Source organism: Melanerpes formicivorus, unplaced genomic scaffold, assembly GCF_026170545.1.
Source record: "Melanerpes formicivorus ecotype bairdi unplaced genomic scaffold, bMelFor1.0.p_v2 SCAF_11, whole genome shotgun sequence".
NCBI classification, from domain to species: Eukaryota; Metazoa; Chordata; class Aves; order Piciformes; family Picidae; genus Melanerpes; species Melanerpes formicivorus.
In genome coordinates this window covers 19,059,589-19,085,761 of record NW_027142363.1, presented here as the reverse complement: position 1 = coordinate 19,085,761, position 26,173 = coordinate 19,059,589, and the positions used below count along the sequence as shown (strand labels likewise).

General features: G+C 44.0%; 1 protein-coding gene across 7 annotated transcripts in view; it reads left to right on the top strand.

Annotated features, from left to right (window-relative positions):
- RPS6KA3 (ribosomal protein S6 kinase A3) overlaps positions 1–26,173 on the top strand; it is a 92,125-nt gene that overhangs the window by 16,629 nt on the left and 49,323 nt on the right. For 4 of the 7 annotated variants that reach the window (XM_068144765.1, XM_068144769.1, XM_068144763.1 and 1 more), the window contains exons 2-4: positions 579–635; positions 22,229–22,345; positions 24,040–24,121. In XM_068144765.1, the coding sequence (XP_068000866.1) occupies positions 606–635; positions 22,229–22,345; positions 24,040–24,121 (229 nt within the window). In that variant the 5' untranslated portion in view covers positions 579–605. Of the gene's footprint in view, positions 1–390; positions 444–578; positions 636–12,174; positions 12,355–22,228; positions 22,346–24,039; positions 24,122–26,173 lie in introns of those variants that run through there. The other 3 variants (XM_068144766.1, XM_068144764.1, XM_068144767.1) reach the window with 3 other exon arrangements.

The window sequence follows — 26,173 nt, the reverse complement described above, 5'->3', positions numbered from 1 at the left end:
GGCTTTTTAGTCTGGAAAAGAGAAGTCTTAGAGGGGATTTAATAAATGTTTATAAATATCTGAGGGCTGGGGGTCAGGAAGGAGGGGACAGGCTCTTCTCACTTGCTCCCTGTGCTAGGACAAGGAACAATGGATGTAAGCTGCAGCACAGGAGGTTCCACCTCAATGTGAGGAGGAACTTCTTCACTGTGAGGGTCACAGAGCCCTGGAACAGGCTCCCCAGTGAGGTTGTGGAGTCTCCTTCTCTGGAGACTTTCAAGGCCCTTCTGGATGCGTTCCTTTGTGACCTGAGCTAGATTGTGTGGCCCTGCTCTGGCAGGGGGACTGGACTCAATGATCTCTTTGGGTCCCTTCTGACTCCTGACATCCTGTGATCCAGCTTGATAAGCATTAGGCTGAAAGCAAGAGTGGCATTGCATGCCAGTCCTCTGTGTTTACTTCCAGTGAGTATTTTTATACCATGTGGAGAACACTTGATCCTGTACAGTAGCACACTGTAAAAGCACAGCTGCAATATATTGATTGCTGTGCTTGAATTCTATGTTTCCAGTAACTTTCTGTATCTGTTTTTTTCACAGAATGGACAACAAATTGTGGATGAACCTATGGGAGAAGATGAAATCAACCCCCAAAGTGTGAGTAAAAGATGGTTGTAATAAAGATAGCTTGCACAGTATTGGAGGACACTGATATTACTTAATTTATAGTCAGTTTGCCACTAATGTTTTGTTTACTTTTACTAGATATAAGGTGCAATCTAATACCCTATTTTTTAAGAGAGGTTCTTTCTTAGTAAGTCTTTTGTCTGCTTTGGTATCCTACTGTTCTAATGAACTTCCATGCTTTCCCTAGTATTTTTAGTATGAGGTAGGATTTCCTGTTAAAAGCATAAAGCTGAATATGGCAGAATTTATAACTGGGTTGGGGCCTGAGAAGGTTTGAGGGTGACATGTGGCTAGGTAAAGCGTTCCTGAATAGGAAGAGAGGTTGAGCAACTCTTATCTTAGCAAACCTTATAAACATGTTGTTTGGTTTTATTGTCCCCTTTTCCTAGTGCCAGTGAGCAAAGTACTTCCATTGTCTTGTGTTAGCCTTGTGAGGGCACAGGTGACAGTATTTTACATCTCTGAGTTCCAGAGTATGCTTTGTTAATAGTTAAGGTTTCAGTTGTGGTCATCTCACAACAAAGGATTCTCTCATGGTTAAACTCCACAGAGACTAAGTTGCAGATGGATATGTGCTCACTGTGTGCAATATGATTCTTTCAGCATGGCAATGCACACCATGGGATTCTTTTCCCCTTCTATTTTGACAAACAGTGTGTAACAGTAGCTATCACCTTTGTTTTTCCATGCTGTCATAAGATTTCTTGGCATTATTAATCTCTAATCTTTTGTTCTTACTAATTTCACTTTTTTCTTACTGACCTGTGTAAAACTGGATTATTTGCATAAAAAAATAATCTGTATTAATCTGGAGGATTGGTTTTATTACCTTTCTCCATAGAACCAAGAAACCAAGATACACAGTTTTAGGTTCTTTTCCTGGGCTTCTGGTTGAAAAGTTTAGATGTATTCCAGTATCTTAGGGTGGCCTACAAAAAAGCTGGGGAAGGACTTTTCAGGGTGTCAGGTAATGATAGGAGTAGGGGGAATGGAAAGAAACTAGAAATGGGTAGATTCAGATTGGATATTAGGAGGAAATTCTTCCCCATGAGTGTGGTGAGGCACTGGAACAGGTTGCCCAGGGAGGTGGTGGAAGCCTCATCTCTGAAAGCTTTTAAGGCCAGGCTGGCTGTGGCTGTTAGCAACCTGCTGTCATGTGAGGTGTTCCTGCCCATGGCAGGGGGGTTGGAACTGGATGGGCCTTGAGGTCCCTTGCAACCCTGACAATTCTATATTCTATGTGTCACAGTGGAGTGCATTCAAGAATAGGAAAGCCAGTCCATTGAGGCCTAATGGTTTCTTAAGTCTTTCCTCTGGTGAATACATCACAGTGCAGCTTTATTCTTGTGAAGTTAGTTTGGCTAAGTTGGAGTGGAAGAGAACTTGTGGGTTTGTGGGTTCAGAGCTGACAAAGCTAAGGACTACAGAAGTGGTTGCATGGTGATACTTGAAGATGTTCCATAAAGGGCAAAGAAGGACTTTGATACTGTAGTTCCCATGGCTTTCATTATTGAAAGGCATTATTTAAAGAAATTCTCAATCCAGGCTTCTTAAAAATAGAGGTTGAGGCTAAAAAGCAGATCCCAGTCAGGAAGGTACATTGATAATTTAAGTTCCTTAGCTTTATGTCAGACTTGATGTGACCATAGCAGTTCAGGTTTCTTCTTCAGGTTTCTTGCTGCCATGCCTCTGACTTTTTCTCAGCTCCAGTGTTTACCTGCAGCTTTGTGGTAGAGGCTGCTAGCTGACTGGTAAGCCTGGTGATAAATGGCCTTACCAGTCAAATACAGGTTTTGGAACTCCGCTTTTAGTTGAAGTTGAGACTTCAAGTGCTGGTATTGCATGCTGTGCAGCCTTCGGTTTGTGATAAGATAGTTAAAAGCTGTTTCCACCTCTGAAGCATGGTGGTGGAAGCCTCATCCTGGGAAGTTTTTAAGGCCAGGCTTGATGTGGCTCTGGGCAGCCTGATCAAGTGGGAAGTGCCCCTGCCCATGGCAGGGGGGTTGGAACTAGATGATCCTTAAGGTCCTTTCAAACCCTGACAATTCTGTGATTCTATGATTTTATTCTGCATAACACAGACTACAGTGCTTGCTTGAATTGTTGTTTGAACTAGAACATCTTTTTTGGGGAAAGTGTTGAGGTCTGGGTTTTGTTTGTTAATTCATTCTGAGTGGTACCATTGCTTGATGGTAATTTTCTTGTACTGAGTCTGTTACTTCACTTTCTTCCTACAAGCTGTTTTGCTTTGTGTTTGTCTGCTAAACTTGTATTCTTTATCTGTTGTACTAGGTGTTCATGACAAGGTTTTGGTGGTGGAGGGTGACCTCAATGAGAAGGGGTTGGAGACTGCCCCATGAGTCAAGGGCAATGAGGCTGGTGAGAGGTCTGGAGCACAGCCCTGTGAGAAGGGGCTGAGGGAGCTGGGGGTGTTTAGCCTGGAGAAGAGGAGACCTTATTGCTCTCTACAACTCCCTGAAGGGAAGTTGTAGCCAGGTGGGAGTTGGTCTCTTCTCCCAGGCAACCAGCACCAGAACAAAAGGACACAGTCTCAAGCTGTGCTGGGTGGGTTGGGCTGGAGGTGAGGAGAGAGTTCCTCCCAGAGAGTAATTGGCCAGGGGAATGTGCCGCCCAGGGAGGTGGTAGAGTCCGTGGCCCTGGAGGTGTTCAAGAAAGGCTTGGATGTGGTACTTGGAGCCATGGTTTAGTTGTCAGGAGGTGTTAGGTATTAGGTAATAGGTTGGACTTGATGATCTCTGAGGTCTTTTCCAACCCAGTTGATTCTGTGATGATTCTATGGCGTAGGACAGGGTCAAATGCAGACAGCTCTACTGGCCAAAGCTGAGCCTGTCAACAGTGCTGGTGGTGTGCCCTTATGATAACATGTTTACAAAAGGGTAAAAACCAGAGGGCAGCAGGTGTGAGAGTAAGGAGTGGAAAAAGTCAGAGCTCAACAGCCTTGTAGACACCCGGGTCAGTGAAGAAGGAGAGGCAGGAGGTGCTTCAGGTGGCCAGAGTGAAGATTCCCCTGCACAATGGAACCCATTGCCCCTCATGCTATCGCTGCAAGCCTTTGTTTTATCTTTTTAATGCCTCAGACCAGTATTTTAGGAACTTATTTTGCATTTATTTCGAGGTTGTGCTGACTAAAATGTTGCCAATAGTGATGTTAAATCTGGGGGGGGGGGGGGGAAGATTAAACAAAAAAATTACTACAGCTTCTCAGTCAGTTATAGCTGGCAGCTAGCCTTTGCTGCTAATACTCCTTCAGCTGGGATGTGTTATTATTTCAGTGTTTCACACCTGTTTTGCTGCAAGATGAAGACTAATTTTAAATTGCCACTGAAACTCATTAAGGCTCTTCTGTTTAGCTTTGTGCTTAAATGGGCTTGGAGCACTCAGGTGGTCTCTATGTGAGGACAGTAGGGTGAACATGCCTAGCAGGTGCTTACACTTTGGATAGGAAGACAAAATATTTTGGGATCTGTGTAAGGTGTGCAAGTTCAGTTGCCATGGTTTTGTGGAGATAACTATAGAATAGTAGCTATAGACCAGTCAGCCTCACCTCCATCCCTGGAAAGGTGATGGAGCAACTTATCCTCCTTCCATCCTTCTCTCCATCTCATCAGGTGTTGGGGCAAGGTTACAGCAAACTTCTTTCAGTGATATCTTCAAATAGATTTTTCTCAGTGGTTTATTTTGCCCTTAGTGCCTTAGGTGCAGCATATTTTTTTGTCTTGGTCAGAAAACTGAATCATTTGAGAGTGTAAGCAACGTTAAGTCAAGCTGCTTGCTTGCTGCATGATGAGAAAGCAGATGGTAGCCCTGAAAAGCCTGTAAAGTAGCAGATGGAAACTGCCACACCCCCTGATTAATAGAATATTGCTGCTTTGGCTATGCAAACATATTTATTATCAAGAGAAGTCTATTACTCAGCTCTGAAAACTCCAGAAAGTATCTCTCTGTTCCTCAAGCGGTGACCTTCACCAACCGAGAGGTTTTCATTCCTTCTGGCACTCTATCTTTGTTTTTTCCAGATAATTGAGAGCAATCTGTCCTGCAGAGCCTTGCTCGTCTAGCAGCATAAACACTTAGTTTGCATTGTTACACTTCTCAGTCTGAGGGCAGGCACTGAAAGGTTGTCAGTCTACCTAATGGACTGCTCTTAAATGCTTTAACTTTTCATGTTAGTGTGTAAAAGTGAGCATCCCACTGTGGCATGCCCATTTTATTCAATAAAACCTATGGTTTCCACATGTTCTGTGCTGCTTGGAGAGTTCCTTCAGCATCTTTTTCAGTTCTGCTCTCTGTGGAGGCTGTGAGCCCTATTCTCTTGAATATCTGGACAGCAAGTCTGATGACTCTTCCTCTTCATTTTTGTATATTCAGAACACTCAGTTCAAAAGAAGAGTGGGGAGGAAGATGGGAGATGAACTCACTGTATTTCTGTACTAGAGAGGAGGAAATGCATTGTGCAAGGGGAGTTCTGCAATTGACAGAAATGGCATTGGTGGGCACAGCAAATTCCTTTTGTTTTGGAGACAGTTGTGTTTGGTGGTAAACATGTATAATACAAATCCTTATCAAAGACTTCAAGGTAAGGGGAGCAATTTGCTGTGGCAATTTGCCCTTGTTACCACAGGCTTTCCCTGTTGGGGACTGCTGCCCTCTAACCTGTCTCCTTATAGGAAGGAATATTTAAAAGGGCAAGCTCTCTTCTCAGAGATTCTCAAAGTGAATTATGTAGCATGTATCTTAATGTTTCTGGTTGGCTGGTAGTGTTCTTTGGGAACCACACAGGCTTTATTCTCCCAGAACACAAGAAACTTCTTCCACCTGCTGCAGAGCCATGCCAGTTATTGGAGAACTATTGTTGTGGAGTAACCCCGCTGACCCTTCAGCACTGTGCTTTGTTCTTCGGTGGGAGGTCAGACAAAAGGGTTGGGAGAGTACTAGTCTGTACTTGTACAAGTGTTGCACTTGAAATGCCTTATTCCTGTTACTCTTAGCAGATACAGCACCCTTTCTGCAGCACAATACATTAACACAACAAAAGGACAAGAAAATGAGTGGTTACTTACCCACAGTATCTATTTTTTGCCTTTGCCTAGTTAGTGTAGTTCTTACAACTTCTGCTTTTAGTTCAGTATACAGAATTAACCAGGTTGGAAAAGACCTTTGAGATCAAGTCCAACCTATCACCCAACACCATCTCATCAACTAAAACCATGGCACTGAGTGCCTCATCCCATCTCTTTTTAAACACTTCCAGTGATGGTGACTCTACCACTTCCCTGGGCAGCACGTTCCAATGGCCAATCTCTCTTTCTGGGAAGAATGTCTTCCTACCATCCAGCCTAAGCCTCTGGTGCAGCTTAAGACTGTGTCCTCTTGTTCTGGTGCTGGTTGCCTGGGAGAAGAGACCAATCCCCACCTGGCTGCAACCTCCCTTCAGGGAGTTGTAGACAGCAAGAAGGTCTCCCCTGAGCCTCCTCTTCTCCAGGCTAAACACCCCCAGCTCCCTCAGCCTCTCCTCACAGGGCTGTGCTCCAAACCTCTCCCCAACTTTGTTGCCCTTCTCTGAACATGTTCAAGAGTCTCAATGTCCTTCTGAAACTGAGGGGCCCAGAACTGGACACAGGATTCAAGGTGTGGCCTGACCAGTGCAGTGTACAGGGGCAGAATGACTTTCCTGCTCCTGCTGGCCACACTCTTCCTGATCCAGGCCAGGATGCCATTGGCCTTCTTGGCCCCCTGGGCACACTGGTGGCTCATGTTCAGCCTACTCTCAACCAGTACCCCCAGGTCCCTTTCTGCCTGGCTGCTCTCCAGCCACCCTGACCCCAGCCTGTAACGCTGTACTTTGGAGATTCCTGCTCACTCTATTTTTAGTGCATTCATATGTGTTCTTGACAAGGTAAAGGCAGACAGCTTATGGGACTATGGTCTGCTATTCCCAGTAGGAAACAGCTTTGGGTATTCATCTTGATTTCATGAAGTAAAAGACTGAGGGGTAATTCAAAGTGTCCTGTAGCTGCTCGGGACTTGTTTGGTACCACCTGACCTTAGTCTTATTTGATACCTTAACTAAACAGCAGTCAAGGGAGGTTCTCCACCTCCTCTACTGTGCTCTGGTTAGGTCACATCTGTAGTACTGGGTCCAGTTCTGGGCTCTCCAGTCCAAGAGAGACAGAGAACTGCTGGAGAGGCTACAAAGATGCTGAGGGGACTGGACAATTTCTGTGAGGCGGAAAGGCTGAGAGCTTTGGGGCTGCTTAGCCTAGAGAAAAGAAGCTTGAGAGGGCAGGGAGCAAGAGGATGGGGCTAGACTGTTTCCAATGGTGCCCAGCAAGAGGATAAGGGGCAGTGGACACAAACTGGAACCCAGGAGGCTCCATCTGAAGATGAGGAGAGAATTCTTTGCTGTGAGGAAACGGGCTGCCTAGAGAGGTTGTGGAGTCTCGTCTTCTAGAAAGATTCCAAACTCACCTGGACGTTGTGATCTTGAGCAGCCTGCTGTGTGTGACCCTGCTTTAGCAGGGGGGTTGGATTAGATGACCTTTCAAAGTCCCTTCCAACCCAAAGCATTCTGTGATTGTATTTATTTCAGTTTGAGTCTTTGTAAGGGGTCAATATAATCCTCCATGTCCCACCCCATCCCCACTCTTCAAAGTAAACAACTGTATTGATGTTAAGCTACAATTCTTAAGGTATTTCAGTTTGGAGAGGGAAACTTAGCTGGAGCTTCAAAACAACTGAAGAGAAGAAAGCTTCAAGTAATTGTTGTGCTATTTGTGAAATACTTGAAATCCTTGTGTTGCTGTAACCTCCTTGTGTTTTAGAAGATCTGTTTATCCAAAACCAAATATTGAATCATTTTTTCATGCTGGGTAATTGCTGTTATAATAGAGGCTACTTCTTCCAAAAGGTCTGTAACACACTGTGAAATGCACATAGGAATTGAGGAGTCAGTGTGCAGTAGTAGTTAGTTAATGCCTGTGTAATCTACTATAGTAGTAACAGTGTATATTTACTACATAGAAAATGAAAGATTTGTCCCTGTGAATGTGACATAAATAAAAACACAAAGGAGTACAAGGAGGGCCATGAAGATGATCAGGGGATTGGAACACCTCTGCTACAAAGATAGGCTGAGGGAGCTGGGGGGTGTTCAGCCTGGAGAGGAGGAGGCTCCAGGGAGACCTAAGAGCAGCCTTCCAGTACCTGAAGGGGGATGACAAGAAGGATGGAAAGAGACTGTTTGCAAAGGCCTGCAGTGACAGGACAAGGGGCAATGGCTTCAAACTAGAGAAGAGCAGATTTAGATTGGATGTTAGAAATAAGTTCTGCACCGTGAGGGTGGTGGAACACCAGAACAGTTTGTCCGGGGAGGTGGGTGAGGCCCCATCCCTGCAACCGTTCAAGGTGAATCTCGACAAGGCTCTGGACAACCTGCTCTAGTGGAGGCTGTCCCTGCTGACTGTGGGGAGGTCAGACTGGATGACCTTTGGAGGTCCCTTCCAGCCCAGACCATTCTGTGAATACCAAAGCCAAGGCATGTTTTTGCTTGTAGGGTTCTGCTTGTCCTTGTTTCACCTCTGCATTTGGGCAAGGGGGGTCTTCGCTCACACTGGGGAGACACATCCAGTTTTCAAAGGCAAAGTTAGAAACTGATACAGTAGACAGCCAGGATGTGCTATAGAGATAGAAGCAACACTGAAATAAATGACTGAATTCTGAAGAGGAATTAAAATATTACATATTGCAATAATCCAGATGTTTGTAAAAACTCAGGCAAGGAAGGTAGTTTGGAAGGCTTGTCTGCTTGAATGGCTTGCACAGGAAGAAGTATACAGTGGTTTGCCCTGGTGCAGAATCACTAACTGGGATCATGTGGATCTGTTTATAGCTGAGTACTTTGTATGTGCCTTTGACAAAATGCTGTTAGTTCTTTATTACTTGAAGAAAAACAGTCTTGCTCCACGCTCCAACGGAGCACGCACTCTGTAATTCAGTGTTGTTAATAAACCTCAAAAAAGCTAAAGTTACTGCCAATATACAGAAAAAGATACAATGGTTTGGTTTGGAGGGGACCTCCAAAGGTCATCTAGTCCTGCCCCCCCTGCAGTGAGCAGGGACATCATCTCCTACCTCAGGTTGCTCAGAGCATTTTTTGAACCTGACCTTGAGTATCTCCAGGGATGGGGCCCCAACCACCTCCCTGGGCAACCTGTTGCAGTGTTCCAGAACCGTCATGGTAAAGAACTGGTCCCTAAAATCCAGTCTAAATCTCCTCTAATTTCAAACCATTACCCCTGGTCCTATCAGACTGTAACTTTTGCAAACATTCCTTCTGCAGCCTTCTTGTAGCCCCCTTCAGGTACTGCAAGGCTGCTGTAGATCTCCCTGGAGCTTTCTCTTTTCCAGGCTGAACAACCCCAGCTCCCTCAGCCTGTCCTTGTAAGAAGATATTTCTACACTTATGTGTACCTAGAGCCCACATTTCAAACTGATTAATTCTCCTTCATTTGTGTTCGGATCAAAAATTAAATCTAGAAAGATCAAATTAAAACTTCACCTTAGCAGTTTGAAGTAATTAAATAAAATTAAATTCCAATTCTTAGAAACATTTTAAACTTTAATAGAATAAACCAAACCAGGTTGGAAGAGACCTTCAAGATCATCGTGTCCAACCCATCAACCAATCCAACCCACCCAAACAGCTAACCCATGGCACCAAGCACCCCATCAAGTCTCCTTCTGAACACCTTCAATGGCGGCGACTCCACCACCTCCCCGGGCAACCCATTGCATAGCGCAATCACTCTTTCTGTATAGAACTTCTTCCTAACATCCAACCTGAACCTCCCCTGGCGCAGCTTGAGACTGTGTCCTCTTGTTCTGGTACTGGGTGCCTGGGAGAAGAGACCGTCATCAGCCTGTCTACAACCTCCCTTCAGGTAGTTGTAGAGAGTGATAAGGTCACCCCTAAGTCTCCTCTTCTCCAGGCTAAGCAGCCCCAGCTCCCTCAGCCTCTCCTCATAGGGCTTGTGTTCCAAACCCCTCACCAACTTTGTTGCTCTTCTCTGGACTCGTTCCAGCAAGTCAACATCCTTCCTAAACTGAGGGGCCCAGAACTGGACACAGTACTCGAGGTGTGGCCTAACCAGTGCAGTGTACAGGGGCAGAATGACCTCCCTGCTCCTGCTGGCCACACTGTTCTTGATGCAGGCCAGGATGCCATTGGCCCTCTTGGCTGCCTGGGCACACTGCAGGCTCATGTTAAGCCTACCATCAACCAGCACCCCCAGGTCCCTCTCTGCCTGGCTGCTCTCTAGCCACTCTGACCCCAGCCTGTAGCACTGCATGGGGTTGTTGTGGAGTTTTTTTTAAGCATTGAAAGAAAGCTTTGGCATTTTTATTACTTGAAGACATTTTTCAGTCTCTTCAGAAGACTGGATAATCCAACTCAAATCACAGAATCAGACAATGTTAGGGGTTGGAAGGGACCTCCAGAAGTCGAGTCCAATCTCTCTGCCAAAGCAGGATCACCTAGGGCAGGCTGCACAGGAATGCATCCAGGTGGATTTTGAAAGTCCCCAGAGGATGGGACAGCCTCTTCCAGGGTGCTGTCAGCCTCCCATAAACAAGTGTCTCCTCATGTTGAGGTGGGCCCTCCTGTCTTCTACCTTGTACCTGTTGTTGTCTTATTACTGGCCACCACTGAAAAGAGCCTGGCACCTTCTTGACACTCACCCCTCAGACATGGATTGATGTTGATCAGACCACCTCTCAGTCTTCTCCAGACTCCAGGTCTCTCAGTCCAGACTCAAGTCCCCCAGCCATCCTCATAGCTCTCCTTTGGAGTCTCTCTAGCAGATCCCTGTGTCTCTCAATTTGGGGAGCCCTCGGCCTAACCTTTATAAGATCTCTGGAGACTTTTCTCCGTACAGAATTTCAAGGGGCTATGCACAAGGTTGGTTTGGTCCTCTAAAAGCTCTAGCAAAAGAAGTAGTCCTGAAGTATATGCATCCTGCATTCTCTGCATTGAAGCAGTGATAAACAAGGTCTTAAAATATTTTGTAAAATGAAGTTAAAAAAAACAAATAAAAATACATCCAGCATGTGGTATTCTGCCTCAGTATTGAAATCATACAATGATAGAATGGTCTGGGTTGGAAGGGACCTCCAAAGGTCATCTAGTCCAGCCCTTTCTGCAGTCAGCAGGGACATCTTCAACTAGATCAGGTTGCCCAGAGCCCTGTCAAGCTTCACTTTGAGTATCTCCAGGGATGGAGCCCCAGCCACCTCCCTGGGCAACCTGTTCCAGTGTTCCACTACCCTCATAGTAAAGAACTTGTCCCAATCTAAATCTGTTCTTATCTAGTTTGGAGTGTTGCATAGCAGCATGATATCTGAAACAGATGATGAACTTTTTTGGGGTTTTGTTTGGTTTGTTGTTGCTGTTGTTTTCTGGATACCAGGACTAAATAAGATCTGCACCAGCACATTGTTGTCAGGCAATCTGTTGAAGTTTCACAGTACCACAGTATCACCAAGGTTGGAAGATACCTCAAAGATTGAGTCCAACCTGTCACCACAGACCTCCTGGCTAGACGAAGTGCCACGTCCAGTCCCCTCTTGAACACCTCCAGGGATGGTGACTCCACCACCACCCTAAGCAGCACATTCCAATGACGAATGACTCTCTCAGTGAAGAACTTTCTCCTCACCTCGAGCCTAAACTTCCCCTGGCACAGCTTGAGACTGTGTCACCTGTCCTGTGCTGATCTTCAACAGCATATAAAGGTTAAGTGCTGAGAAGCTGGAGCCAGGCTCTTCTCGGTGATGCCCAGTGACAGCACAAGGGGCAATGGTATCATAGTGTCATAGTATCATTCAGGGTTGGAAGGGACCACAAGGATCACCTAGTTCCAACCCCTCTGCCATGGGCAGGGACACCCCACAGTAGATCAGGCTGGCCAGAGCCTCGTCCAGCCTGGTCTTAAACACCTCCAGGGACGGGGCCTCAACCACCTCCCTGGACAACCCATTCTAGGGTTTCACCACTCCCATGGTGAAGAACCTCCTCCTCACATCCAGCCTGAAAGGTGGAAGCTAAGGCGTAGAAAGGTCCATGGAAACAGGAGTAAAAAACTTTTTTCCCTGTGAGGGTGACAGAACCCTGGAACAGGCTGCCCAGGGGGGTTGTGGTGTCTCCCTCTTTGGAGATATTCAGGACCTGCCTGTGTGCATTCCTGCGTGATCTGCTCTAGGTGCTCCTGCTCTGGCAGGGGGTTGGACTGAATGATCTTTTGAAGTCCCTTCCAGCCCCTAACCTTCTGTGATTCTGTGAGCATCAGCTGCATGAGTACCATGCTGCTGCCCATTTTTCTTTACAGTCCATGAGGGGAGGGAATCAATGTCCTCTTTTTCTTTTTTTTTTTGTTTGACCTTCTTCCCTCCCTCTATCTCCCCACCCCCTAACTGTGTCTGACTTGCCTGACAGGAAATTTTCTAATTGCTGGAACAGCTGGTCACAGCAAAAAAAAAAAAAAGAGAAAAAAAAAGAAACACACCAGGGTTGGTCTTCCCTCCTTAGACTTGTGATCGCTCAGACAGAAAATCTAAACACTATGGTTCCTTAGTCATGTTGAAGTTTCTGGCTCTGCGTGCTCGTTCTGTGCGGGTGAGCTGAGTTTCTTATTTAAGAGAAGGGGGGAAAGGGGAAATTTCACTTTGAATTTGAATTTAAAAGCAATTTTAGGCTGTTTTGGGTTTGGTGCTGTTTGTATGCGGAGCTTGCTGAATTTTCTTTTAAGGCAGGAAGAAAAAGGTAGCGGTGTGCTTGTATTTTGTCGACGTTTCTAAGGTACCTGTTGATATTTTAGCCTTGTTTGGATATTTTTACCTAGAAATGTATAAGCTTAGCTGTGCTTTAATTTCATTTGTTTTTTTTCAGTGAGAGTCTAAGTTTATTAGTAATGTGTTTTTAAGATCAATAATCTTTAAGGTCAATACTTAGTGGCTATTTTAACAGTGTAGTGTTTTGAACTGGAAAACGTGGTTATGTGTGGAGTGACAACTGAAATAACTCAGGCTTGGAATTATCTTAGATTTACCTCTGAAAACAGTACTAAGGCTATTATTGTATGTGTGGGGTAACAAGTGAAATAACTGAGGCTCCTTGCTATCTTAGATTTACCTCTGAAAACAGTACTAAGGCTATTATTGTATGTGGGGTAACAAGTGAAATAACTGAGGCTTGTTGCTATCTTAGATTTACCTCTGAAAACAGTACTAAGGCTATTATTGTATGTGTGGGGTAACAAGTGAAATAACTGAGGCTCGTTGCTAGCTTAGATTTACCTCTGAAAACAGTACTCAGGCTATTATTGTATTGTATTACAGTTAATGCTATTGTTATTTCAAGCATTAAAATGATAATTTAGTCACAGCATACATTTAATTTGTATCATTTGCCACCTTCTTGAGCATATATTTAAACACAAGGGTTGTTAGGTTGTTTTTTTTTTAAGTCAAGAAATCTCTCTGTATTATCCCAAGCACTGTTTCCGAGCTATTTAACAATGCATTTAAACATGCAATGTGATCAAGCATTTAATCATTGAGACTCAAATCACTTTTTATGCTGGTTTAACACCTAAAGTGAAGCAGGTGACAAAAGAGATACCAATTTAACACCGGCTAACCTCTGTGTACTGGTTTAAACTTTGCAGTATGTGTTGGAAAATGACATTGAATTTGTTTCTGTAATTGAAACACTTAAGACTAAAATAATTGGAACACAAGCTGCATTATACACAGGTGTTGTAATATAAACCTTGTAGAATAAACATGTATCAATTCATAGTTCTCTTCCACAGACAAAATTAAAGGGATTTCTTATAAGTCTTAAGATAAAAAGATAAATTGCATTCATTTATCTGCTTGTGGTAGTTTGATTGTATTATCTTTACCACTCTCTTGGTAAATGCTAGGCAGTGCAGACCAAAGGAAGGGTTTCCAGCCTATATAAATTTCAGAGTGCATTTAGGATATTATCTCAATGAAACAGTAATCACAGCTTTCATAGATGAGTGCTGATTATGCTTGTGGATTATTATCTTTTAAAAATGGTTGATTTATTATTGAATATTTTTTATTGCAATGCTCTGAAATGTTAGTGCTTACAAACTGGGAAGAAAGCCTCTATCAAACTTAAAGGGAAATGAGAAGTTCCACCCAGTGAGTATTTTTTTCCAGTGCTGACATGCACAGTCTAGTTCATGAGATAATTCTGTGAGGATTGATCAAAAGAGAACTGCATTGCAAAACTACTTCAGGTGACCCAACATTGAGTTTCTAGAATGTTTATAGGGATTTTTCAGCTTTACCTGCTGAGCAGCCTACTGCACAGATTTGCTCTGAGAAGGAATCAGAGTCCTCCTTCAGTCCTGGCCTTTATATTTTCATTCTGAGGTGGGAAAGCATCTGTAGAGTTACCTTCCCACCTGGGCCAGCCATGTTTATCCAGAGGGCCATCTATCCTCTGACTTGTTACTCTGGGACAGGAATTAGTCTTCAGACTCCTGCCTTGCTTCATCTGTAAGACCAAATGTATGGCAAGAGTTCAGTCTCAGTAACCATTTTAGCAGTCTTCATTATCCAAGTTGGCTACCTGGAATAGATGTGGACATTGATATCCTTCTTAGAGCTCAAAACTGTTCTGGCAGAAAGACAGGAATGGGAAAGAGAAGAAAGTATGGAGAGGAAGGAATAAATACATGGATGAGTGACTTTTATACATGGATACAGTATAACTGTTATAGTATTATTACATTTCAGTATTGTTATTATTACAAATTTTTTTTTTGTTTAATGTTTCTAAGCATGATTTTTTTAAAAGAAATTTAAAAATTTAGGAACACCAGAAAACCTCAAACCCTACCTTGAAATTAAGCATTTGTAAATTGAGTTTGCTTTGAAGAAATCTTATTTTCAGTCAGGTAAAACAATAGATGCCACCTGCAGTAAGTAATCTGATGTCAGTTTTAAGTTCTTCCATCATTTAAAATGATTCACAGAAATGTCAGGATTGGAAGGAGCCTCAAGGATTATCTACTTCCAGCCCCTCTGCCATGGGCAGGGACACCTCACACTACATCAGGTTGCTCACAGCCACATCCAGGGATGAGGCTTCTACCATCTCCCTGGGCAACCTGTGCCAGTCTCTCACCACCCTCATGGGGAACAACTTCTTCCTAACATCCAATCTGAATCTCCCCTTCTGTAGACTGGATTCATTCCCCCCAGTCCTATCACTCCCTGACACCCTCAAAAGTCCCTCCCCAGCTTTCTTGTAGCCCCCTTCAGATACTGGAAGGCCACAAGGAGGTCTCCTTGGAGCCTTCTTTTCTCCAGACTGCACAACCCCAACTCCCTCAGTCTGTCCTTACAGCAGAGCAGCTCCAGCCCTCTGCTCATCCTTGCCCTTCTCTGGACAAGTTCCAGCACATAAATTGTGGAAACCTCTATTTCTGACTTCAAATGTTCACATTAATTAGAATTTCTGCTCTATTCTTGCTTTTCTTGGTACTAGTGTAAAGCAGGCAGGCACAGAAAGAATATCCTTAAGTCAGCCTGAATTAATTTTATGCATGGCAGTGCTTTGCTTTCTGTTGTATTAGAATAATTGCCACTTCAAAAGCAACATTTTTTAATCAGCTTTTTACAACAATTGCTTGTCTATCAGCATGTAAGTAATCATTAGTTCTGTTGAGTGACCTAAACTGGTTATTAGTCACAGATAAAAGGGATGGGATATTTTATTCCATGGTTTAGCTCACTAACAGTGCTTACTGAAGTAATGGGAGATTGTGAAATGCCTCCTGGGATTGAATTATTTTTATTATTAAAGGCAGTTTTGTACTTTAATGCAGGAGCATAATGGGTATGGAATTTATGAATGTGACTGAATGTTTATGAATATATATTTAGGAATATGTAGACTGTGACTGAAATGTTTAAAAATCCCCAAGAGTGGTGCACCCCTCACATTGTTCACTCCAATTTTTACCTTATTAAAGACTTCTGTAAGGCCTAACACAAAAGGTAAAAATAATTTGGTTTCAGTCTGCTGGCTTTTTTGTTTTTCCACTTCAAAAAGCATAGCTCATGGGGGGGGTTGTATTATTTTTTTCAGGTAATACTGAAAATTCTTCCTACTTTTATAACAAGCTGGGAAAGTAAAAATGCATCTAGGAGACTTCCTGACTCAAGGGAGGGGAGGAAAAGGAAATTATGCATATGAGCTTGGGAACTGTGCCAACATTGAGTCATCCTTTTAAAATCACTTGATATCCAGTAAGCTTACTGTCTTTACAGGACAGAAATGCTTTATGTAACTTCAGCACCAGGCTTTAGAACATAATAGTATTCCAGAAGTGTTTTCTGTTTGATTGCAGAACTCAAAATTATTCTGCCTGTGGTTGGACTCGATCCCCGGAGCTCCCTTCCAACCCTTAACGTTCTGTGATTCTGACTTCCCCAAGTACAGCAATCTCCAGCTGAACTCAGGGAAGTACAAGGAAGGTTAGCAAAGTTGTAAAAGGAAACCTGCGTTCGTGGTTGGCGCAGTGCAAAGTAACTTGCTGGGGAATCTATGTGATTGTGTTCAGCCTTATCTTTGCTTGCACTGAATGTGCCTCTGCCACAAGAACATGCATTGGATAAGAAGAAGCAAAACATGTCTGGAAAAGATTGAGAGGGATGAAAACAAAGCTGCTACTTCCACAATAAAAGTGGAACAATCTATGAAGCTGCATGCCTAGTGCTAACAAATGAAAAGTGACAGAAGCAGTATTTTTGCTGCTGCTGTGCTCAACTTCCAAGTGGAAAATAAGCTTGCAATTAGCTCTTTATTCTTTGGATTTGCTTTTCTGAACATAGTATTAATTGATGCAGCAGTGAGCTTGCCAGGTAAGTTAAAACTCATTAAGTGCAGTTAAACAGTATTACAGGGAAGCAGACTATGAGCTTTCATATTGATAGGCTGAGGAGGCTCAGGGGAGACCTCATTGCTCTCTACAACTACCTGGAGGAAGGTTCTAGCCAGGTGGGGGTTGATCTCTTCTCCCAGGCAAGCAGCACCAGAACAAGAGGACACAGTCTCAAGATGCACCAGGGGAAGTTTAGGCTGGACGTTAGGAAGAAGTTCTTCCCAGAAAGAGAGATTGGCCATTGGAATGTGCTGCCCAGGGAGGTGGTGGAGTCACTGTGCCTGGAAGTGTTTTAAAAAGAGACTGGATGAGGCACTTAGTGATTAGATGGTGTTGGCTGATACATTGGACTTGGTGATCTTGAAGATCTTTTCCAACCTGGTTAATTCTGTGATTCTGATAGAAATTATTGTTCCCTGTCTTAGAGGAAAAATAGAAAAGAATTAACCAGGATGGAAGAGATCATCAAGTCCAACCTGTCATCCAACACCATCTAATCAACTAAACTGTGGCACCAAGCACCCCATCCCATCTCTTCCTAAACACCTCCAGTGATGGTGACTCCACCACATCCCTGGGCAGCACATTCCAATGGCAAATCATTCTTTCTATGAAGAACTTCTTCCTAACATCCAGTCTAAACCTCTCCTGGCACAGCTTGAGACTGTGTCCTCATGTTCTGGTACTGGCTGCCTGGGAGAAGAGACCAACCCAGTGTTCAGTTGAACACTGTTAGAATATTTGTGTTTCAGAAACTTAATTCTAGATATTTTTTTTTTAGGGCTGAATACTATTGTGTTATCTTGAAAGTTGACTGAGGTTTCTAGGAGGTATTGAGTACCAGCAGTGTAGGTCTACTTAGTTGCTGTGATTAAAACTAGCAGAAAGATTGATTTATTTATTCACTTACTCATTCTGTCATTCTGGCTCCTGTCTACAGAAACTGGAATTCCAAAGTTGTGCACTGGACTGAATTTTGATTCTGGATGTTTCTCAAGTGTAAATTATCAGTACATGAAATAAATATATAAAGCAGAATTTTAAGGCTTTTTAAAATGCTATTTTAAATAGACCTGGACCTGAGCAAAGCCTTTGACACTGTCCCACACCACATCCTGCTCTCCAGGCTGGTGACACATGGGTTTGATGGGTGGACCACTAGATGGATAAGGAACTGGCTTGATGGCCGCACCCAAAGAGTGGCTGTCAATGGCTCCATGTCCCAGTGGAGGCCAGTGACAAGTGGAGTCCCTCAGGGATCAGTCCTGGGACCTGTCTTGTTCAACATCTTTGTGGGGGACATGGACAGTGGCATTGAGTGCACCCTCAGCAAGTTTGCTGATGACACCAAGCTGTGTGGTGCAGCAGACACGCTGGAGGGAAGGGAGGCCATCCAGAGGGACCTTGACAGGCTGGAGAGGTGGGCACAGGCCAACCTCATGAAGTTCAATAAGAGCAAGTGCAGGGTCCTGCATCTGGGTCGAGGCAATCCCAGGCACAAATACAGGCTGGGCAGTGACTGGCTGGAAAGCAGCCCTGAGGAGAGAGACTTGGGGGTGCTGGTGGGCAAAAAGCTCAACATGAGCTCTCAGTGTGCACTTGCAGCCCGCAAAGCCAATCAGATCCTGGGCTGCATCAGGAGAAGTGTGGCTAGCAGGTCGAGGGAGGTGATCCTCCCCCTCTACTCAGCCCTGGTGAGACCCCACCTGGAGTACTGTGCCCAGTTCTGGAGCCCCTATTACAAGAGGGATGTGGAGGTGCTGGAACGTGTCCAGAGAAGGGCCACAAGGATGAGCAGAGGGCTGGAGCACCTCTCCTATGAGGACAGACTGAAGGAGTTGGGGCTGTTCAGTCTGGAGAAGAGAAGGCTCCGAGGTGACCTAATTGTGGCCTTCCAGTATCTGAAGGGGGCCTACAGGAAGGCTGGGGAAGGACTTCTCAGGATCTCAGGTAGTGACAGGACTAGGGGGAATGGAATGAAGCTGGAGGTGGGGAGATTCAGGCTAGATGTGAGGAGGAGGTTCTTCACCATGAGAGTGGTGAAACCCTGGAATGGGTTGTCCAGGGAGGTGGTCGAGGCCCCGTCCCTGGGGGTGTTTAAGAGCAGGCTGGATGAGGCTCTGGCCAGCCTGATCTAGTGAGGGGTGTCCCTGCCCATGGCAGGGGGGTTGGAACTAGATGATCCTTGTGGTCCCTTCCAACCCTGAATGAAACTGTGAAACTATGAAAATATTTATAGAATCATGGAATGGCTTGGGTTGGAAGGGACCTCCAGTTATCCAGTCCAACCCCCCTGCACTCGGCAGGGACATCCTCCACTAGATCAGGTTGTTCAGAGCCTTGTCCAGCCTGACCTTGAAGGTCTCCACGGATGAGGCCTCAACCACCTCTCTGGGCACACTGTTGCAGTGTTCCAGCGCCCTCATGGTGCAGAACTTGTTCCTAACATCCAGTCCAAATCTTCTCCTCTCTAATTTCAAACCATTGCCCCTTGTGCTATCACTGCAGGCCTTTGGAAGCAGTCCCTTTGCAGCCTTCTTGTAGAGCCCTTCAGGTACTTTGCTTTTGTTGTAAAAAATAAGCTGCCAGTAAACTTCAGTAAAGAAGTTTTTACTGATACCCAATCTAAACCTCTCCTGGCAAAATTTGAGGCCATTTACTCTCATTCTATCACTTGATACTAGGGAGAAGAGACTACCCCCCACCTCACTGCAACCATCTTCCAGGGAGTTGTAGAGAGTATTGAGGTGGTGTTTTAAATTCACACCCAAACTTGTTTGTCACTCACTTCCTTTCTAGGCCAGTGTTGATTTAACACTATTATACTGTTAAGGAAATGTTAAGGAAACTCAAGAGTAATGTTACCTTCTGTTTGTTTCCTTGTCTTCTATATTTAGTTTCATTCTAAAGGAAGCCAGTAGCAACCACTTCAAGTTGGCTAACACAGGATTTCTTTATTTATTTATTTTAAGCACGTGGCTTTCTGTGGTAATTGTACTTCTTAGTGTGAAGAAGGCCTTAAGGGAGCACTGTGTGGCTAGATAAAAAAAGATTTATTTCTTAGGACTTCAATTTCTACATTGCTGCATTATAAGGCTTGGAAAAGGGAGCTTCCTAAGCTTATAAATTAAATCAGAGAAGGGCCATGAGGATGATCAGGGGGCTGGAGCACCTCTCCTATGAGGACAGACTGAGAGAGTTGGGGCTATTTAGTCTGGAGAAGAGAAGACTCTGAGGAGACCTTCTTGTGGCCTTCCAGTATCTGCAGGGGGCTCCGAGAAAGATAGGGAGGGACTTTTGAGGGTGTCAGGGAGTGATAGGACTGAGGGGAATGGAATAAAACTAGAAATGGGTAGATTCAGCTTAGATGTTAGGAAGAAGTTGTTTCCCATGAGGGTGGTGAGAGACTGGTACAGGTTGCCCAGGGAGGTGGTGGAAGCGTCATCCTTGAAAGTTTTTGCAGCCAGGTTGGATGTGGCTGTGAGCAACCTGCTGTAGTGTGAGGTGTCCCTGCCCATGGCAGGGGGGTTGGAACTGGATGATCCTTGAGGTCCCTTCCAATCCTAACCGAGGGATGACCTCCAAAGGTCATCCAGTCCAACCCCCTCTGCAGTCAGCAGGGACATCCCCACCTAGATCAGGTTGCTCAGGGCCCTGTTGTGCCTCACCTTGAGTATCTCCAGGGCTGGGGCCTTAACTATCTGCCTGGGCAAGCTGTTCTGCTCTTCCACTGTTCCACTACACTCGTGGTAAAGAACTTGTTGCTAATAAAATGTAGGCAGTAGGGTGTAGTTATAACTGAAAAGAAGATCCCTCTGTTGCAAGCCAAGGTTACTGGTGAGAGTCTAGTAGTGTCAAAGTTGTCAGGGAGTGGAAGGAAGGGGAGCAGGACCTGAGTCTTTCAGCACCCAATACATCATCTTATTTCATTTGACTTCATCATGTGGGACAAATGTTTTTTCCAAGTACCAGAGAACGATCAGAAGCAGAGCTTAAGACAAATTTCAGTACTAGACTGACTTCTCTTCCAGCTTTTGCTATAAGACAGCATCTATCAACTGAGGTACTTGGTGCAGTTGACTGAGATTTATTTTCACAGTGTGAAAGGCTTGTATTGTACTTCAGTTGGATGGTGAGGGGATGGCTACTTCTGCACTTGATTTGCTTAACTTTTGGGTTTTTTAACTGGATTTGCAAATTAGTGTTTAGATTAAAATGTTCAGCCTTTATGTCAGAAAACAAAGCTGCAAGGTTGTGGGCAACCATCATACAGCTTGCTCCCAAATATATCCTATGAACAAGATATGAAAATAGCATATGGCATAAGTTTTCATTGTCTAAGAGTGGTACTAGGTCTGCCTTATAAGCACTGAAGAGTATCTGAATCCTGAGAACTGGGAGGACTGGGAATATTCTTAGTATCAGGAATGCAAAGTGGTGGTTTGAGTTTTGATTTAGAGGCAGCTCAAAATAACCACTGGAAAGTTAGTTGCATAATAATTGCATTGCTGTCAAAAATACCTTTTTATTTGGGTGTAGAGAACAAGTCAGCATCTTGTTTTTCACTACATTTTGTGATGCTTTTAAACCAGCCTGCCCACCTGACTGCTTTGTGTCCTGAATTTGAGTAGATAACAAAAAGATTTGAGGAATCAGAGAATGCTTTGGACTGCAAGGGACTTCGAAAGGTCATCTAGTCCAACAGCCCTGCAGCAAGCAGGGACATCTTCCACTAGATTAGGTTGCCCAGAGCCCTGTCAAGCTTCACTTTGAGTATCTCCAGGATGGAGCCCCAACCACCTCCCTGGGCAACCTGTTCCAGTATTCCACTACTCTCATAGTAAAGAACTTGTTCCTAACATCCCATCTAAATCTGCTCTTCTCTAGTTTGGAGTGTTGCATAGTAGCATGATATCTGAAACAGATGATGAACTTTTTGGGTTTTGTTTGGTTTGTTGTTGCTGCTGTTTTCTGGATACCAGGACTAAATAAGATCTGCACCAGCACGTTGCTGTCAGGCAATCTGTTGAAGTTTCCTGTGCTGATCTTTACAGCGTGTAAAGGTTGAGTGCCGAGAAGCTGGAGCCAGGCTCTTCTTGGTGATGCCCAGTGACAGTACAAGGGGCAATGGTGGAAGCTGAGGCTTAGCAATTTCCACTAAAACAGGAGGAAAAAACTTTTTTCACTGTCACGGTCACAGAACCCTGGAACAGGCTGCCCAGAAGGGTTGTGGTGTCTCCCTTTCTGGAGATATTCAAGACCTGCCTGTGTGCATTCCTGTGTGATCTGCTCTAGGTGCTCCTGCTCTGGCAGGGGGTTGGACTGAATGATCTTTTGAGGTCCCTTCCAGCCTCTAACATTCTATGCATCTGTGATTGTAAAACTATCTCTTGTGACAGATAATAATTTGGGAGTTTGTGTTGTAATTGTGCATATAGCATCACTGGGTGGTGGTTGGATTCGGTGTCAGTGGTGTTTTTCAACATACTGTGGTTTTTTGTAAACATTTTTGGAAGATGCAGTGTGCTAACGGAACTTCATTTCCCTCTTTTCCTCTGCCAGGAAGAAGGAAATATCAAAGAAATTGCAATAACTCACCACGTAAAGGAAGGACATGAGAAAGCAGACCCTTCGCAGTTTGAACTTCTGAAAGTACTAGGCCAAGGATCCTTTGGAAAGGTTGGTGACTGAGCTCTTGTGGAGCCCATTATTCAGCACTGTAATCCTGAAAGAACATCAGGAGTGAAGTATTGTGAACAGCCCCAGCCTTGCATTGAAGCAATGTTGCAAGTGAAAACGGCTTTCAAAATGTGTGCTCACCGGCCCCTCTCATTGTGGCAGAGCTTTTTGAAGCAGTAGATGTTTTTTTTTCCTCTTTCTAGTTTGTGTGATATGGAGATCTCAAAGTTCTGTGGGAAAAATTGGCTTGATATGAAATAATTGGATATTCAGTGTTAAAATAGAATGTCATTTTCCTATAATTACTCCTCTGTGATGAGGAGGTGAGGGTTGAAACTTTTCTTGCTAAGTATTTCTGGTTGCTAACTAGCTAATGGTAGGTCACCAGCACTACAGAGGCAGAACTTATTTTTGTAGCAGATTGTAAAGAACAATTTTCACTGAATTAAACATTATTTATCCTGATCATTTTCATGCTAGGCAATACCTGCCATGATTTGGTAAAAGGTACCTTACTATTTATTGGAAGAGCTGTTAAAGCCTCAGTATTTCTAAAAGCCTTCAGTGAGAACTGCCCACACTGAGATCTAACTAGGTGTATGTGATTCATGCTTTTAGTTGTCCATGTTCAACTTGGAAGCAGAGCAATTACTTCATGTGGCAAGACAGATCATTGAGACAGAGTGGAATATCAAGTGTAAGGCAACAGAAGTCTTTACACCCATTTTTAATTGCAATTCTGAATGTGATGTTAAACTCTAGCATATGATGCCAAATCCAGCTTGAATATGAATTGTAGAATCATGGAATGGTTTGGGTTGGAAGGGACCTCCAAAGGCCATCTAGTCCAACCTTTTCTGCAGTCAGCAGGGACATCCTCCACTAATTCAGCTTGCTCAGAGCCTTGTCCAGCCTGACCTTGAATATCTCCAGGGATGGGGCCTCAAATACACTTGAGGATATACTTTAGTGGTCATGGTAATTGGGTTAAAGATGGACTTGATGATCCCAAAGGTCAGTTGGAATAGATGATCTCTACAGTCCCTTCCAACCTAAGCTATCATACGTTTCTATGATGATTCTGTGAAGTGAAGCACACTTCAGCTGAGGCTTCTTGTCCTCCATTGGTCCATGCAAAGCTCATCTACAGCACCTGATAAAAAGAACCTCAGCTTTGTGACACAAGAGATCTGTTCTTACAGTTTTATAGGTGGAGGATTGGGATTAATTATTCTATTATGCATTAATCTAGTTTTCTGGATCAGCTCTTGTACACACATTCCTCTTCAAATCTGACAGTTACTTTATTGGCACTTTTGCTGTGCCATCTCATGAATTTTAATCAGACAAAACTATTAGGATATGAAAAGGTGGAATTTTGTGTTTCAAATATTCTGAAAGAATCCAAATTTGTCCTTTCTTTTACTCACTGAAATCAATTGAGGTGAACCAAAATCAATTTGGTGTTATGTTTGTCTTGAATGAACCTTTCAGAGTATAAAATGAGGGAATAGGAGGGAAAAATGGAAGAAATACTTGCAGAATCTGAAACTGTCACAGGAGGTAATGATTAGTACTGGGAGGAATAGCAAGGTTGAGTTTCATGAAAATAATAGTGACTGATTTCATGCAAAGTATCTTGATCTGACTTGCCTTGAGTATCTTTTAAGAACACTTTATAACTTTCCATGCAGGTCTTCCTTGTCAAAAAAATCTCAGGATCAGATGCCAGACAGCTTTATGCAATGAAGGTATTGAAAAAGGCCACCTTGAAAGGTAAGCATAGATTAGAGAATCAAGGAATGGTGTGGGTTGCAAGGGACCTCCAAAGGGCATCTAGTCCAACCCCATCTGCAGTAAGCAGGGTGTGGTGGGTTGAAATTTCCTCTTCCCTTCCCAACATTAACTTTGTCAGACCAGCTCAGGTGGAAGCAAATGAAAGCTGAGAAAAATTTTAAAGGCATAGCCTAAAACTGCCACACAGAGACATCCTCAAACTAGATCAGGTTGCTCAGATGTTTGTCCAACATGATCTTGAAGATTTCCAGGGATAGGGCCTCAACTACCTCCCTGGGCATCCTATTCCACTGTTCTGCCACCCTTATGGTAAAGAACTTGTTCCTAACATTCAATCTCAATCTGCTCTTCTCAAACCCCTGCCCCTCATCCTATCACTGCAGGCCTTTGCAAACAGTCGCTCTGCAGCCTTTTTGTAGCCCCCTTCAGGTACTGGAAGGTCACTCTTAGGTCTCTCTGGAGCCTTCTCTTCTCCAAGCTGAACAACCCCAGCTGCCTCAGCCTGTCCTTGTAGCAGAGGTGTTCCAGTCCCCTGATCATCTTCATGTCCCTGCTCTGGACTCACTCCATCAGGTCCATGTCCTTCCTGTGTTGAGTGCTCCAGAGCTGGACACAGTACCCCAGGTGAGATCTTAACTGAGAAGAGAGAGAGGGAGAAAAAAAGATAAATCAAGGACAATGATATTAAAACTTATTTTTTAGATCAGTCCTGTTCTACAGATTGTGTCTTAGGAGTTTTCTCTGTCAAGCAGAAACTAATGGACTACACTGCCTTGTACTGTAAATCTAGAGGGATTAAGTAAACAGCACTACTAGATTGATGAGTTGTAGGGGAAAGGAGGCTTCTTGCCATGCTAAGTTGGTTAGCTGACAGTTGTTTGTGTTACATCTGCCACCTGACTTGTTCCTGAGCTGTTACTTGAAACTTAATATCCTTCCTTTTTCCCTTTGCTGCCTATTGCCAAGGATACAGTTAATGCCTTTTGCTCAGTTTATATTTAGGGCATGGTATTTAAAAGTGCATTATACCAACAATTTTACACTAGAAGTTCTAAGCACAGGAGCTTTAAGTCTTTCTTGAAAACAGAAATAAATCAGTCCATTTCCTCAAAACCTGTGGCACTTGTGCTGGATGTAGAATATAGTTGATAACATCTAAAGTTAATAGTCTAAATTACTTGAACAAATGAGAGTTGTAAATTTTTTTCCCCTTACATGTTTTTGGTCTTGAATGGTGTACTTAACAAAATAAGTTTAAGCTTGAACAATCTCACTTCTATCCTGGACCGCTAGACCATATCCTGAAGCAGAAGCACCACATCTACACACTTCTTGAACACCTTCAAGGATGGTGACTCTACCACCTCTCTGGGCAGCCTGTTCCAGCCCCTCACCACTTTCTCACTGAAGCTGTTTTTCCTTATGTCCAACCTAAATCTCCCTTGGCACAACTTCAACACATTCCCTCTTGTCCTATTGCTGGTTACCTGGGAGAAGAGACCAACCCCACCCTCACTCCAGACTCCTTTCAGGGAGCTGTAGAGAACAATAAGTTCTCCCCTCAGCCTTCTCTTCTCCAGAATAAACACTCCCAGCTCCCTCAGCCAGTCCTCATATGATGCTCTCTAAACCTCTCCCCATCCTCATTGCTTTTCTCTGGACACTCTCCAGCCCCTCAATGTCTTTCCTATCCTGTGGCACCCAGAAGTGAGCCCAGTGCTCAAGCTGTGGCCTCACCAGGGACAACATCACTGCCCTACTCCTGCTGGCCACACTGCCTTTGATCCAGTCCAGGATGCTGTTTGCCTTCTTGGCTACCTGTGCACATATTCAGCTATCAACCAGCATCTGCAGATCCTTTTTCACCAGGCTGCTTTCCAGAACCTCTACCACAAGCCTGTAGCCTTAACTGAGGTCGTTGTGACCTAAGTGCTGGACTCAGCACTTGGTCTTGTTAAACCTCATTGCACTGACCTCAGCCCATGGATTTAACCTGTCCAGACCTCTCTATAAAAGAGATAAAGTATTTTT